At 41.9% G+C, this 16,276-nt stretch overlaps 1 protein-coding gene and 2 pseudogenes across 3 annotated transcripts; all 3 read left to right on the plus strand.

Moving 5' to 3' along the window:
* Positions 1 to 1,240: 1,240 nt before the first annotated feature.
* LOC308593605 (protocadherin gamma-A4-like) lies at positions 1,241 to 3,694 on the plus strand (the record flags this gene model as incomplete). The annotated part of the gene is made up of 1 exon (XM_081206058.1): positions 1,241 to 3,694. The coding sequence occupies one exon, from the start codon at positions 1,241 to 1,243 to the stop codon at positions 3,692 to 3,694; it is 2,454 nt and encodes an 817-aa protein (XP_081062184.1).
* A 3,641-nt stretch (positions 3,695 to 7,335) lies between these two features.
* Positions 7,336 to 10,306, plus strand: LOC308593606 (protocadherin gamma-B5 pseudogene; annotated as a pseudogene). Its single transcript has one exon. The product of its transcript is annotated as a protocadherin gamma-B5 pseudogene (transcript).
* A 2,008-nt stretch (positions 10,307 to 12,314) lies between these two features.
* Positions 12,315 to 15,231, plus strand: LOC308593710 (protocadherin gamma-B1 pseudogene; annotated as a pseudogene). Its single transcript has one exon. The product of its transcript is annotated as a protocadherin gamma-B1 pseudogene (transcript).
* Positions 15,232 to 16,276: the final 1,045 nt, after the last annotated feature.

A 16,276-nucleotide genomic window follows, 5' to 3' on the forward strand; every position in this document is an offset into this window, starting at 1 on the left:
ATCTTCTGAGAGATAAACTACTTGTTACATAGGAGCTCTGCATTTGGCGATCCTAATATAATTTTCTTCTTTGTAGAAGCAGTCGTGAAGATTTTCTAATTTTGATCAGGGCCACAGCATGAGAATGGGCGGGTCTAATGTTTTTCTCTGTGCCAGAACCTCAGTGCAGATCACCCAAAGCAACATGTTGGGGGGAAATGAGAGCCTGATTAGGGTACCCCCTGCATCACGGCACTGATCCAAGTCACAGGGTCCACACATGCTATTTTAATGTACCATGTATTCGGCCTTGAGTAAATGCGCATATGAATGTGTATGTTATAGGCACAACCCTTCCTGTTACCTTATCCTTATATTTCTTGAGATAAAGTTGCTCTGAGCAAATTTGGGGGCATGGGTAGGATAAACATTTTAAAAATAAATATTTTGGAAACATATTTTATCATTATTTTATTCCCATAATTTAAGAGTTATCTATTTTTATAAGAGAGTTGGTTTAAATTCTAGATAGCACAGAAAAGATTTATGATCACATGTGTGCATGCATATATACATGTGAGTTTCTAGCTGGATTCCACGTTATTTAAAATCTGAACAGAAAAAATGCTTATTAAAGTACCAGAAAATATCAGGGAAACATATTTCATGATATTTCAGACAAGATCGTCACAGTGTCTACCATAGTCCAACTTCCAATAGACTGTGTGGAGAGTAACAGCCTACAATAGCAGGATAATGATTATAAGCAGAGAACATTCAGTTTCCATGATCAGAAGTGTGATTCAATCATGAACCTGGATTGCTACAAAATGTCACACAAATGGAGTGGGAGTTTTTTTCTGGTCATCTACTGTACTTGCAGCTGATGTATCGGGATGAGAAATATACCATACTAAGGAAAATGACATTTCAGAAAGCACCAAGAAGATGAAGTTATTGTTTTAGGACTCTGGGTGTCGCTGTTTACCAACCAAGGCTGAACAATTTAGTAAGAGATTCAACTTTCCCATCCAACCGCTTCATTACAGAAAATGCAGAAAGAGAGATCACACGTACGGAATCTGAACAACTGGAGGATCTTATATTAAATCAAATCTGTATTTTAAATACAGGCAATAGAGATATCTGTGTTGTCTGTGTGTATATATTAAGAATTTCAGTCACATACAGACAAATCTAAAATATAGCCACTCTATCAAAGAAGTAGGATCTTCACCTTGGCACAGAAGTACAACTGGCAATGGAAACCTTTTTCCAGGATTGCAGAAGGAGAGCTGTCTTTTGTTTCATTCTGGTTCATGTTTGGCAAGCTGTTACAGGGCAGATTCATTATTCCATCCCTGAAGAAGCAGAAAAAGGTTCTTTCGTGGGGCCCATCGCCATAGACCTGAAGCTGGAATTAAAAGAGCTCTCACACCGTGGAGTCCGCATTGTTTCTCGAGGTAGGACACAGTATTTTGCTTTGAATTATAAGAGTGGTCATTTGTACGTCACAGAGAGAATAGACAGAGAGGTGCTCTGTGGACAAGTGGAAAAGTGTGTCTTGAATTTTGATACCATAGTGGGGGATTCAATGAAAGTATATGGTGCTGAAGTGGAAATCACAGATATTAATGACAACGCTCCCACCTTCCATTCAGAGAAACTGGAGCTCAAAATGAGTGAACTCACAGCACCCGGAACTCACTTTCCCCTCGATGAAGCTCGGGATCTAGATTTGGGCACCAATACCCTTCAAGGATACAAACTCAGCAACAGTAGCCATTTCTCCCTAAATGTGCAAGAGGCAGTTGACGGTAGACAATACACTGAATTGGTACTGGAAAGGCCTTTGGACCGTGAAGAGGAAGCTATTCATAATCTGGTCCTCACAGCATATGATGGGGGAGATCCAGTCAGGACAGGAACTATACAGATTCAAGTGACAGTTTTAGATGCTAATGACAATGCACCAATTTTTAGCCATCATAGCTATGAAGTAAGCGTTAGGGAAGATACTCCTGTTGGTACCACAGTGGTTATATTAAAAGCCATTGACCTGGATGAAGGTGTCAACAAGGAACTGAAATATTCATTCAGAAAGATCACAGAAAGGGCTTCACAAATATTCCATTTGAATTCACAAACTGGGGAAATTACGCTTGCAAGAGGCTTAGACTACGAGGAGTCTACACTTCATGAAATTGAGGTCCAGGTCCATGATGGTGGTGAACTCTTTGACAAATCTCAACTTTTGATATTTGTTACTGATGTAAATGACAATGCACCCAAACTGGAAATAACTTCACTTATCAGCTCCATCCCTGAGAACTCTCCACCAGCGACTGCAATAGCCCTTTTGAATGTGCAAGATGAGGATTCGGCAGAGAATGCAGAAGTCACGTGCTCTATCCCCAGCAACCTCCCCTTTCTACTGACAAAAGCCTATGGCAACTACTACAGTTTGGTGACAGCAAGAGCCCTGGACAGAGAGAAGGTGGCAGCCTACAACATCACTGTCACAGTCACGGATCACGGGACCCCTCCACTTTCCACATCAATTGTTATTCCACTTGAGATTTTAGACACAAACGACAACCCTCCACACTTCCTGCAATCCGTTTATACTTCGTATTTAATGGAGAACAACCCAAGAGGGGCCTCCATATTTTCCCTGAAGGCTGATGATCCAGACTGTGGAGAGAACTCCAGAGTCACTTATTCCATCATTGAGCACAACATCAGTGACTCCCCAGTATCTTCCTTCCTCTCCATTAACTCTGAGACTGGGACTGTCTATGGCCTGATCTCTTTTGATTATGAGGAGATGAGGGAGATTAAGTTCCTGGTCAAGGCCCAGGATGGAGGTTCCCCACCACTCAGCTCCAACGTCTCAGTGACTCTCTTCATCCTGGACCAGAATGACAATGCTCCCCAAATCCTTTACCCCTCCCCTCCCACTGATGGCTCCACAGGGATAGAGCTGGCCCCTCGCTCCTCAGAGCCAGGCTACCTGGTCACTAAGGTGGTGGCCGTGGATGCGGACTCTGGCCAGAATGCCTGGCTCTCCTACCAGCTGATCAAGGCCACCGAGCCAGGTCTCTTCACTCTGGGGCTCCACACGGGAGAGATCAGGACGGCCCGCTTCTTTCTGGAGAAAGATGCCCTCAAGCAAAGCCTGGTGGTTTTAGTCAAGGACAATGGGCAGCCACCTCTCTCTGCTTCAGCCACTCTGACTGTGGTGCTGGCTGACACCATCCCTGCAATCCTCTCAGACCTGAGCAGCATCTCAGCACCTGTAGATCCTCCGTCTGACCTCACCTTCTACCTGGTCCTTGCAGTGGCTTTTGTCTCCTGCTTGTTCTTCATCTTCCTCCTTGTGTTACTGGCCATCAAGTTGCACAAGTGGAGAAATTCTCAGCTGTTTGAGTCGGGGAGTGTGAATTTCAGTGGCGCTCCCGTCTCACAGTTTGTGGGGATTGATGGAGTCCGAGCATTTCTGCACTCCTACTGCCAGGAGGTTTCTCTCACCACAGACTCTAGGAAAAGTCAGTTTAATATTTCTAAGGCAAATTATTCCAATACTTTGAGCAATAAAGATACATGTGAAATAAAGGATCCCTTCCTCATTGCTGAAGATATTAATAGCAGTAATGGAGATTCGGCCAATACACAGGTGAGCTATCCCTTTCAGATCTGGGCTCTGAGGTTTTAAATATAATGCCTGCTATTAATTGTTATGTGCTTTTATGAAGAGGGGGTTGGAAGAACATTCTTCCACTCATATTATTTTATCTTTACTAGAATCTTATAGTTTTTGGTATTTGAAAATACCTACGCCACACATACAACAAGCACACCACTTTTTCCCATAAAAACTAGACTTCTCTTGGTCAAAAGAAATATTTGACAGAGTCCCCCAGGAAACAAAGAATCGGAGTGAATGTTTGCTTACTCTCTTTGACAAGAAAAACTATTTCATAGTTGTTATATAAGTAGATTTGAGATCAAAACAATATTATGCATTTATTTGCCTTGTTCGAAGTATAATGTATGCCTAGTTCTTAGATGACACACACTTCTAAGTGAGGACGATACCCAGGTTTTATCACTCACCACTCTTGTGGATGGGGAAATTCATTTCTAACCCCACATATGGTGACAGACCCATAATATGATCAAAACACATCAGCTGTATTTTCCCAATGGAAGTCTGAGACAGTTCAGGAGTTTGAGAGATGATTGGGAAGCTTTAGAACATGCTAAATTAAAACATTACAGTCATTATACAACAACTGCATTAATCAAATCTTATTAAGAAGTATGCAAACCTTTGGAGTTAATTATGTGCTTTCACACCTTGAGTATAAAATCCAGGGCTAGTTCATGTGAACAACTACATCACTTGTTAACTGTGTGAACACAGTTTGATCACTTGGCAGCTGAGCTGATATGTTGGATTTGTTTCAGAACATTCAACCATTTTATTTGTGGTGTGACATCTGTGTTCACACTAGATGTTGCAGTCATCAAATGATAAATATGCACATGTGAACCGGGACCTACTGTCATCTGTTTGTAAACCTATTTAATTGCAGTCTTTGATTCTCCGTAATATTAAATATTTAGTTATAGGAATTTGGCTTTATGTGACAGAGTATATTATCTTTAACCAGCAGTCTATGCATAGTGATTTCAGTTTATGTTTTTACCAGTTTAGGAGAAAGCAAAGAATGAGAAATATCTAGAAAAAGTATCTCAAGTATGAACAGAATATGTTTCACATAAGTAGACATATTAATAATAAGTGTATTGTGGCAATGCTTAAGTATGGCAGCTTTGAGAGGTTTTATATTTGAAGCCTGTGGTGCAATGGACAGAATGTTGAACCACGGAATCTTGAGTTCAAATAATTACTCATCCAAAAAGAAGCTCACTGGGCAGCGTTGGTCACATCTCTCTCAGCCTGGCCTTTCTCCAGGGTTGTTGAGAAGATAAAATGGAATGATCCCACACTCACATACCTCTAAGCTGCCCTGAACTTCTTGGAGGAAAAGTGGGATAAACAGGTGACCAATAATAATCTCTACTCCCCCACATTTGGAATTCTATAGCTGAGTGGTGGAATTCTATAGTTTGTTGTACTCAGAAGGTCCCAAATTCAATTCTTACCCTCTCCAGTTAAAGGATCTCCAGGAACATAGCTGGGAACGATCTCTCCATGAGACCGAGAAGAGCCACTTGATGGAAAATGTGGTCTTCTCTGGTGTCTCATCTTAGAACTGTACGGCAGCATAGTTTTTAGGATGTCTGGATTGCTCATGATCCTCCATAATGGTAAGGTGGCAAAGCCAGGGGAACATGCAGCCTGTATGTATGATATGCAGAAAATGTACCGTATTTTTTGCACCATAACACTCACTTTTTTCCTCCTAGAAAGTAAAGGGAAATGTCTGTGCGTGTTATGGAGGGAATGCCTGCGGGTGGCGGGGGGGGGGGGATCTGCTGCAGTCGTGAGCAGAGGATCCATGGTTCCCCTTCCTTCCCTCATCCGTGGTTACAAAGCATGGATCCACATGGATCCTCAGGATTTTTGCATTGGGCTACTCCAAACTCACTGTCAGATCACATGTCTGTGGCCACAGCATGAACCACAAAAATCATATATCCACTATTTTGTTTAGAATATTTTTTTTCTTGTTTTCCTCCTCTAAAAACTACGTGCGTGTTATGGTCTGGTGTGTGTTATAGAGCGAAAAATACGGGTAATTGACACAAGTATTTGGTAAAGTCACAAAGTATGAGAAGTACATACATGGGCGGTTGGGTTTATTGGCTGCTTGTCCTACTAGCATTAGAAGCTGTCCTGCCCTCAATGCCCATCTGAGACAGTCCCATGCAGAAGGATACTATGCCAACGCCAAAAGCAGCCCCCCCATTTGCTCCTTTTAAAAAATCTGTAACATCTAATGAATCTTGTTGCAATTTTCCTCACTTCATTGGTTGCCACATGCATGGGTGGTGAAGCTTTGAAAGCAATGGCATCATGTTACACCTTTTGTTTTACTTTGAGTTCTTTTGGTGAGAGGGGGAGACACAGAACTGCTGCTTTTGATGCCAGCCACACATCCTTTGAAAGAACATCTAGTTCCAGCTTTAACGCTATTCATTTTCCCCAGAAAGATTACACAGAGAGATCTCTGGTCAGGCAGAAGTGTCCAATAAAGTATGAGCTTCTGGTTGAGAAAATGTAAATACTTCTTGTCAGGGAACTGCCATCAGTGTCCGAGGGAGAGAGCAAGCTCCAAAGGGATCCCAGAGAGCGTCCCGGGAGTGGGAGAGGCAGCCCATCTTCTGGGGAAGGGAATCAGCGTAGCTCCAGTGGAGAAGGGAGGCAGATGGGGGAATCGGCGAGGCGGTCCCATGACTCTTTGCCAGGGACCAGCAGAGAGAGAAAGAGTCCTCCGCTGCCTACGCCCTCCTTGCGCAGAAGGCTTCCGCGCAGGGAGAGTAGGAGGAGACTGGGCGTCAAAGAGCTTCTTTGCTGGAAGAAGTTTAAGAAATGCCCACTGACGGATTCTGCCAACGATTGAGACAGTCACGGGTGAGTGGCTGCCCGGACAGGAAAGGTTCACTCAGGCAACCCAGCCAGGTGTTGGGACAAGCTTACACATGAGCAACCCCTAGAACCATTACACTTCTGCAAATGGAATTGTAAAAATACTGCATCTCTGGAAATTTCTGATATGACAATTTCAGGAGCTAGAATTTGTGGCATTTTTGTTGGCAATAATGAAGGTATTGCGTGACCATGGAGTTTGAAAGTTCTCTTCATAGTCACAGTAGCAGTTCCAAGACATTAAAAGTCACTGGCCAGCATGAAAAAATCTAAAAAGTGAGTCTAAAAAGCAATGAAGTATTAATTCCAAAAGAACCAAAGGAGGGCATTCTCAAATATCTGACTCTTTCAGTTGTCCTTTTTACTGGAACACAAAGATATGATCATACTGGTAGTATTTCTGCTTTTTATTTTCATAACAAAACAACATTTGCAATTCTCTCTCTGAGCCTCAGAGTGTCACTGTTGGCCAGTGTGGTGCCAGAAAAAAGGATGGAGATCTAGTTATGCTTCTCCTACAAAGTGAGTGTTTCATCAGTTCTGTACAGACTGGACGAAGAGAAAAACACAAAGGCGTTGCAGTCTGGCTGAAAAAAAGGAAAAGGCTCCCAATCCTCACAATCTAAGAAGGAGGACAATTTATATTTACTTACAGAGATTTCCTCTGTGTTATTGAGAAACTGGTCTGGTCACTACAAGCTGCAGAAAAGGAGGCAGAAAATTTCTCAGTGATCTGGATGGACAAAAGGCAGGAAGAGGATGGCAGAACATTCAGAAGGCAAGTACTGCTTCTCTTATTTTTGCCTTTCTCCTGCTGGGCTGCCTCAGAGCAGATTCGCTATTCTATCCCTGAGGAGATGGCAAAGGGTTCGATTGTGGGGAATCTTGCCAAAGATTTGGGACTGAATGCCAGAGATCTAGGAAGGCGCAATCTGCATGCTGCCTCTGTGAACAAAATGCAGTATTTCAGTATAAGTGTAGACAATGGAAACCTTTATGTGAATGACAGAATTGATAGGGAGGAAATATGTGGCACAACTCTACTCTGCCTTATTAATTTTGAAGTGGTGATGGAAAATCCTTTAAATGTTTTCCATATAACAATAGTTATACAGGATATTAATGATAATGCACCACAGTTCCTCAGTGATATAACCAACTTGGAGATCGTAGAATCAACTGTTCTAGGAACCAGATTTCTCCTTGGGAAAGCAGAAGATCCTGATATTGGGTTGAACTCTCTCCAGAATTACCAGCTGAGCTCCAACCAGTACTTCACCTTGGAAGTAAGGGAGAGAAAAGATGGAAATAAATATGCAGAATTAGTGCTAAGTAAAGTTATGGATCGAGAAAGTGAACAGACTATTCACTTGATCCTTACAGCTTTGGATGGCGGCGAACCAAGAAAAACTGGGACTGTCCAGATACGGATTAATGTCACAGATGCCAATGACAACCCACCTGTTTTCACTCAGGAGGTGTACAAAGTCAGTTTACCTGAAAATGTTCCTGTTGGGTCACTTGTGCTCCAGGTTGTAGCCTCAGATAAGGATGAAAGCTCTTATGCTCAGATAAGGTATCAATTCAGCAACATAGCAGCAAACACCCACAAGAAATTCAGTTTGGATCCAATTAATGGCATAGTCACTCTTACGGGACTGCTCAACTTTGAGGAAACTAAAGAATATACCATGACAGTAGAAGCCAAAGATGGTGGTGGATTGGTGGCACAATCCAACATTGAAATAACTGTACTTGATGAGAACGATAATGCCCCAGAGGTGACGTTAGCCTCCATATTCAGCCCTGTTCCTGAAGATTCTCTGCCAGGAACTGTTATTGCTCTGATCAATGTAAATGACAGAGATAGTGGAGATAATGGGAAGGTTACTTGCTATTTACAGGATGATTTACCCTTCAAAATTCTTCCCTCATCTAACAATTACTTCAAGCTCCAGACAGACAGTCTCCTGGACAGAGAAAGAGCTCCTGCATATAATATTACAATCACAGCCACTGATAGAGGAACTCCACCTCTTTCCACACACAAAACAATCTCACTACAGATCTCAGATATCAATGATAATGCCCCTATATTTCAGAGATCAACCTACAGCATCTATGTGCCAGAAAACAATCCTTCAGGTGCCTCCATTTTCACCATCAAAGCCTCTGATTCCGACATGGATCAGAACTCACGGATTACATACTCCATCCTCAACAGCAACATTGAGGAGCTTCCCATCTCCTCCTATATCTCCATTAATTCTGAGACTGGCACCATCTATGCCCAGAGATCCTTTGACTATGAACAATTCAGAGAGTTCCGGCTGCAAGTGAAGGCCCAAGATGGGGGTTCTCCCCCTCTCAGCAGCAATGTGACCGTCAGGGTATTTGTTCTTGACAGGAATGATAACAGCCCTCGTATCCTGTCCCCCTCACAAGAAGCCAAGGGCTCAGCCTTGTTTGAGATGGTGCCTTGTTCGGCCGAGGCAGATTATCTTGTCACCAAGGTGGTGGCCGTGGATGCAGATTCTGGACACAACGCCTGGCTCTCCTACCACCTGACTCAGGCCACTGAGCCGGCACTCTTCACTGTTGGTTCTCATACTGGAGAGATCAGGACCGCCAGGGCCTTTGTGGAGAGAGACGCTGTGAAACAGAGACTGGTCATTATGGTGAAGGATAACGGGCAGCCGTCTCTCTCGGCCACCATGACTCTGAACCTGGTGTTTGCTGAGAACTTTCAGGAGGCCCTTCCGGAAATGAAGAGCCAACCCAGCAGCTCGGAGTATCAGTCTGACCTGCAGTTCTACTTGGTGCTGGCCTTAGCTGTGATCTCCTTCTTGTTCCTCTTGACTGTCATTCTGGCCGTTACAATGAAGCTCCGTCAATCAGGGCATCCCAGGTTCCTACAGTGCTTTGGTCCTGTTCCCCATTCCAAGAATGGTGCCATCTTTCCACCCAACTTTGAAGATGGGACTTTGCCCTATTCCTACCAGCTGTGTCTGTCTTCTGAGTCCAGGAAGAACGAGTTTACCTTCCTGACACCAAATATACAGATTGCAGAGAATATTCTTAGCAGTGAGAAACCTGCTGTGCCTTTTACAGGCAATGTAGGAAACAATTTTGATTCTGCTGTAGATAATGGAGAACAGGTAAGGTTTGTTTTCTGAAATTAAATGCCATTATCTATCATTCTTTGCCATTAGTGACATTGTCAGAGTGCTTTCTATCCAGCTAATGTGACTGCCTTTTTGTTTTTCATCATATAAATGAAAAGTTTGGCTCTTACATCATTTGGCTTTCATGAATCAGGATGCGTCCTTTTCCCTCCATGGGGAAGCTACACATTGCAGCTTCGAGCCATGCCCTTGAAACCATCTGGTAGAACTTATCTTGTTGTCATTTGAACAACTAGTATTTTGAGGAGTTGACCTTCAACTACTTTCATTAAATTAAATAAAGTGAGGGAAAGAACTTTGCTTTTCACATTACTTGGCTTTGGGGGGGGGGCAGAAATTTTGGCTGTAGAATCAAAGGAGGGCACCTTACTATATAGCAGAAAATACTGTCACTGTTATTAGTATTACTAGCAATTTTTTAAAGCAATAGATTTTAAAGATATACGCTTTTGAGAGGTGCCTGTAAATTATGCTTTACTTCCTTCTCCATAAAATCAAATTCATAGGGGTTCAATAAAGGCATGTGTGTTCCTGCATGAGTGATGTAAAAAAAAAGTCATGTCAAGACTGACTGACTGGCCTTCTAGAGTAGATTGTGGATATTTTCAGCCCCCATATTCCTTTAAGTGAAACCACATTGCATTAAAGCTCTTTCTAAACAACTGTCTGAAAGGCGGACAGGCGGACAGATAATGTGGGATATTTTGTTAAAGACATGAATTGTGCATTTATTTATTTTTAAATTTTATTTAAAACAAAAATAAAACAATTACATACAGCCAGAGAGTTATCTTCAAATACTCCACAGAGCTTTGCTAAAGTGTATATTCTAAAATCATTTCAATCTCAACAGAAACAAAATGGTACGTAATAACCTCCATCTCTTTGACTGTTGATCACAACTACAAATATATATTGTATCAGCAGCAGTGTTGGTCTGCAGGAATTATTCAAAGGCAAGAAGGAAGGAGGAAAAATAAAATAAAATATGTGCTTCATGCACGCCAAACTGTGCTGTAGGACAAGGCACCGTTCTGCCACATTCCTCATTGTTTGTATAATCTATAAAGTCATCCAAGACTGCATAAAAGTTATCATATTTCCCCTGGCCTCTTGCTATCTTCAATTTCCATGTCAGTTTTTTCAATAATGCTACCTGCCAGATTGCACTGCCTGCGTCATGTATTTCTGCCTCATGATTTAGACAATAATAATGATAGTTAAATGATATTTATATGTTTCAAAGGGCATTGCATATAATGGGTCAGATTCAGAATTAGTTATCCTTGGACCAAGTTAGTCAAGTAAGTCAATTCTATTTAAGTCTGGCTACTTGAAGTATGATGAAGTCTGGATTTGACACATTATCTTATAATTCTTATATAAGTGAGTTCTTGTCAGAGGCAAAATTCATACCATAGAATTCCTGGTTCACAGTTTTGTTTTTTACATGAGACCAGCTCAATATACATGAAGCAAGTTGAATTCTTGAACTGCTCTACCAACATGTTAGCTATGCTGCTTACATGGCATGAATGCATGAATAGATGGATAACTGTATTTCTGATCATAGCATTGTGGGATATCTTAGCAGGTTCTTGAGTTACTTAAGCCTGCAATGAACAACCCCCTCCAACTCCCTGCTGGGCTCATGGCCAGTAGGGCAGATGTGAGGTTGGAGGAATGTTCTTGCCAGGATTGGTGCTAGCTGTTGGAAGGAATTAGGGGACAGGACCATGACTGACAATTGCAGTGTGCTCAGCTACCACGTAAACATAGAAAAAGAAGTTTAAAAATGGAGGGGAAAGCTCAGAACATTTGAGGTTCAGCATATAACACCCCAGGGCTAATTTATGTAGTTTTGTTCCTTGATTAAATGTAGTTGCATTAACAGCTGTAGCTTCCTAAAATACTGAAAGGACCGTAGTGATTTCTGAGTAGCTTTCTGGTTGTCCTGTCCAACCCCCACTCCCCACCGGAAAAATAGGGGTCTCCATATTGTTTGCATATGTAGAGGGGATGACCCATATCTGTGATATTGTGAAGTAGCTGGGGTGTTGTGTAAGGTCAAAAGCACACACCACAAACTAAATGAAATCAGCAAAGTGTCTATCGTAACTGGACAAATGGGCAGGTGGGGAAAATGGCAAAGGTAAATACTGACACAGTACATCTGTTGAAGGAGAAAGCTACACAAACAGACCAGAAATCGTGTGGACATAAGGTGACAAAATAGGACTTGAGATGTGGCACTATTCTCAGTGAAATTATGTAAAGATAAACACACTTTTCAGACACGTCCTTAGGCTTTCCACACACAGTCTAAGATGCCTGTAAATACCTAATACAATATTTTTCTAATTTGTTTAAAAGTCTTTTATTATAAATAACAATATCATTCTCATACTTCAGTCTGCTATTCTGATTTTTTTCTAAAGAAATTGTGGAAATAGTGCTATAAATTCATTACTGCTTTTTCTTTGCTGTAAATATTTACTTGAAGCTGATTCCTTTTAACCCATTTGAATGGTGAACAGATAACACTTTCTAACAGGCATATTCACATAACCTGTATGAGAATATGGTCTGAGTCATTACATAAAAATACTACTATGTCATGTCATGAATTAGGAGAGAAAAATCAGTGGGAAAAGATTGCAGTTCTTGGTTTCAGACTCACAGTGTCACTGTTGGACAAGGCGGCAATCCATGAGCAGCTGAAGTTGCACTGATGCTTTCTGCAGAGAGATCTCTTTGTCCTAAACTGCACATCGGGAATACCAGCAGACGCTGGAAAAAACGTTTCAGCTGGAAAACAGAAAACACTGCAGCATATACAAATTAAGCCAAAGGATCCAGTTCTTTTTTTACTGGGGGAAAATCTGAAATCCTGTGCTCATCAAAGAGAAGAGGAAAATGAAGATGAGAGGAATCCTTCATGGAGAGAGCTTTCAAACACCAGGAAGGTATATTACCCTTCTGATATTTTCATCTTTGTTCTGTGGAGCAGTTTTGGAAGAGGTTAACTATTCCATCCCTGAGGAGATGGCAAAGGGGTCTTTGGTGGGAAATCTTGCCAAGGATCTAGGACTGAATGTCAGAGAACTGAAGAGCAGAAACCTGCATATCATTTCTGAAGGTAAAAAGCCATATTTCACTATCAATGCTGAAAATGGAAACCTGTATGTGAATGAGAGGATAGATCGTGAGGGGATGTGTAGAGAGAGCACACACTGCATTACTGATTTTGAAGCGATGGTTGAAAAGCCATTGAATGTTTTCCATGTAAGTGTAGCAATTCAGGACATTAATGATAACGCGCCACAATTCTTAGAAGCCAATATTAGACTGGAAATAATTGAATCCACATTGCCAGGTGCTAGATTTCTCCTTGGGAAAGCTGAAGATCCTGATATTGGGATTAATTCTCTCCAAAACTACCAGTTAAACCTAAATCAGTTCTTTGTATTAGAAATTAAACACAGTCTAGATGGCCATAAAAATGCAGAGTTGGTGCTGCAAAAACCTTTGGATCGGGAAAGTGAGCACTCGCTTCAGTTGATCCTCACAGCTCTTGATGGAGGTGAACCCAAAAAAACTGGGACTGCCCAGATATGGATTAACGTCACAGATGCCAATGACAACCCACCAGTCTTCACTCAAGAACTTTATACAGTTAGCCTGAGGGAAAATTCCCCTGTGGGGTCCCCCATACTCCAAGTAAAAGCCTTGGATAAGGATGAAGGTTCAAATAGTCAGATCCATTACACATTCAGTAAAGTCCCAGAAAAAGTCTATGAAAAATTTAGACTAGATCCACAAAGTGGAACAATTACAATTAAGGAGACCCTTGACTTTGAGGAAACAGAGAAGTACACTATGGCAGTTGAAGCAAGAGATGGAGGTGGATTAGTGGCTCACTGTAATGTTGATATAAAGATTATAGATGAGAATGATAATGCTCCAGAAATTATTCTAGCCTCCTTATCTTCTCCAATTCCCGAAGATTCTGTTTCTGAAACAGTAATAGCTCTCATCAACGTAAAGGATAGGGATTCGGGAGAAAATGGAAAGATCACCTGCCACTTACAAAGTAATGTACCATTTAAAATAGTCTCAACATCTAAGAACTACTACAAAATCCTTACAGACAGTCCTTTGGACAGAGAAAAAGCCTCAGGATACAACATCACAATCACGGCCACCGACAAAGGTAGCCCTCCTCTCTCCTCCAACAAAACCATCTCCCTGCAGATTTCAGATATCAATGATAACCCCCCTGCCTTTGAAAAATCAACTTACAGTGTCTTTGTGCCTGAAAACAATCCCTCAGGTGCCTCCATTTTCTCCATCAAAGCCTTGGACCCAGATCTGGACCGTAACTCACGTATCACTTACTCCATCCTCAACAGCAACATGGAGGAGCTGCCTCTCTCCTCTTACGTCTCCATCAGCTCTGAGACGGGAACTATCTATGCACAGCGCTCCTTTGACTATGAGCAATTCAGGGAGTTTCAGATCCAAGTGAAGGCCCAAGATGGCGGCTCTCCCTCTCTCAGCAACAACGCCACCGTGTGGGTGTACATTTTGGATCAGAACGATAACAGCCCTCGCGTTCTGTATCCTCTCCCGGGTGTTGAGGACTCTGCCTTGTTTGAGATGGTTCCTCACTCGGCAGAGCCAGGCTACCTAGTGACCAAAGTGGTGGCTGTGGACGCGGACTCTGGGCACAATGTCTGGCTCTCCTACCAAGTGCTGCAGGCCACAGAGCCGGCCCTTTTCACCATTGGGACCCACACGGGAGAGATCAGGACGTCACGAGCCCTTCTGGAGAAAGATGCTGTGAAACAGAAGCTGGTCATCCTGGTGAAGGACAGTGGGAAGGCTCCGCGCTCAGCTACTGTGGTCCTCAACCTCGTGGTTGCCGAGAACTTCCAAGAGGCACTTCCAGAAATGACTAGGCAATCCAGTGACACAGAGCATCATTCTGACCTCCAGTTTTACTTGGTGCTGGCTTTGGCATTGATCTCATTTTTATTCCTCCTGACGGTGATACTGGTCATTGTCATGAAACTTCGACAGTCAGGAAATCCCAAATTATTCCAATGCTTTGAACCTAATGCTTTTTCTAAGGCACAGGTCATATTTCCACCAAACTATGAAGAAGGAACTTTACCTTATTCCTACCAACTCTGCCTATCGTCAGAGATGAGGAAAGAGCAGGTCTCTTTCCCGAAACCCCATATCCAGGTGGCAGAAAACTTGCTATGCAATGATAGCTCTCAGGTGGTTCTTGTGGATGGCAACTGTGGGGATGCCAATGCCAAAGAGGAGGTTGGTGAGCAGGTAAGCTTTGCTTTTAGAAACAGCCTTACCTTATCGGAATAAAACTAATATTTTTATTTTGTTTTACTATATAAGGGGGTCAGGAAAATGAAATTACAGTGTTAACAGCAATTGTTCTGATTGTGGAGAACTTTCCCTACACATAGAAATGCTAGATGCAGCATAAATTCTGAATCATACAATAATGTCAGAGTGTGTATCTGAAGAAGTGTGCATGCACACGAAAGCTCATACCAAGAACTAACTTAGTTGGTCTTTAAGGTGCTACTGGAAGGAATTTTTTTATTTTGAGTAATGTCAGAGTGAGTCTTCATCTCAGGAATTAAAGGAAATGTAAGCATGCATACAGCTTGAGTGTTCAGTCTTCCTGTGGGGTATTAGCATGTCACCATAAATATATAGTTATTTATACACCCCTCATCAATTAAAAATAAGGATCAACTTAACTGAAGAATGCATAAAAAATGAATACTTCCTGTTTATTTGTAGTATAATTTTGGGCTCTATGTGGCTTTTCTGGAGGATTCATAAAAAGAAGTTGTGTGAAATACAGCAAGCACAGAAAAGGCATCCCAAATGATCAATGGGTGCAACAACTTCTGTAGGGATATTTAGTTTGGATAAAAGACAAGAAGAGAAGTGAGACAGCTGTATAGAATTATGAACGAGGTTGAGAAAATGAATAGAGAGATCCCCCTCCCCCATATTACTGGAACCTGCAGCCATTAGATGAATCTGAACATTGGGAGATTCAGAACAGATAAAATGAAGTACTTCTTTATACAATGCATAGATAAACTATGGAATTCCTTGTTGACAACTAAATGCAACAAAGTAATTGCCAGAGAAGTCTGGGACATCGGATCAGTGAAAATGGATGTGGCAGCAAACAATTAGTGTGAATCTTAAGAAACACTTGTATACGTTTATTTTTTGATGGTACATGACACTGCTGTGGCTTCGTCACATTTTAGTTGTTGTTGTTTATTTGTTTAGTCGCGTCTGACTCGTCGTGACCCCATGGACAGAGCACGCCAGGCACTCCTGTCTTCCACTGCCTCCCACAGTTTGGTCAAATTTATAGTATAGCAAATAATTACGTTGGAAGTACAATTCAACCAATGCTAGGATGCAACATATTTGGGAG

Source organism: Podarcis bocagei (assembly GCF_964188305.1).
Source record: "Podarcis bocagei genome assembly, chromosome: 8".
NCBI lineage: Eukaryota > Metazoa > Chordata > Lepidosauria > Squamata > Lacertidae > Podarcis > Podarcis bocagei.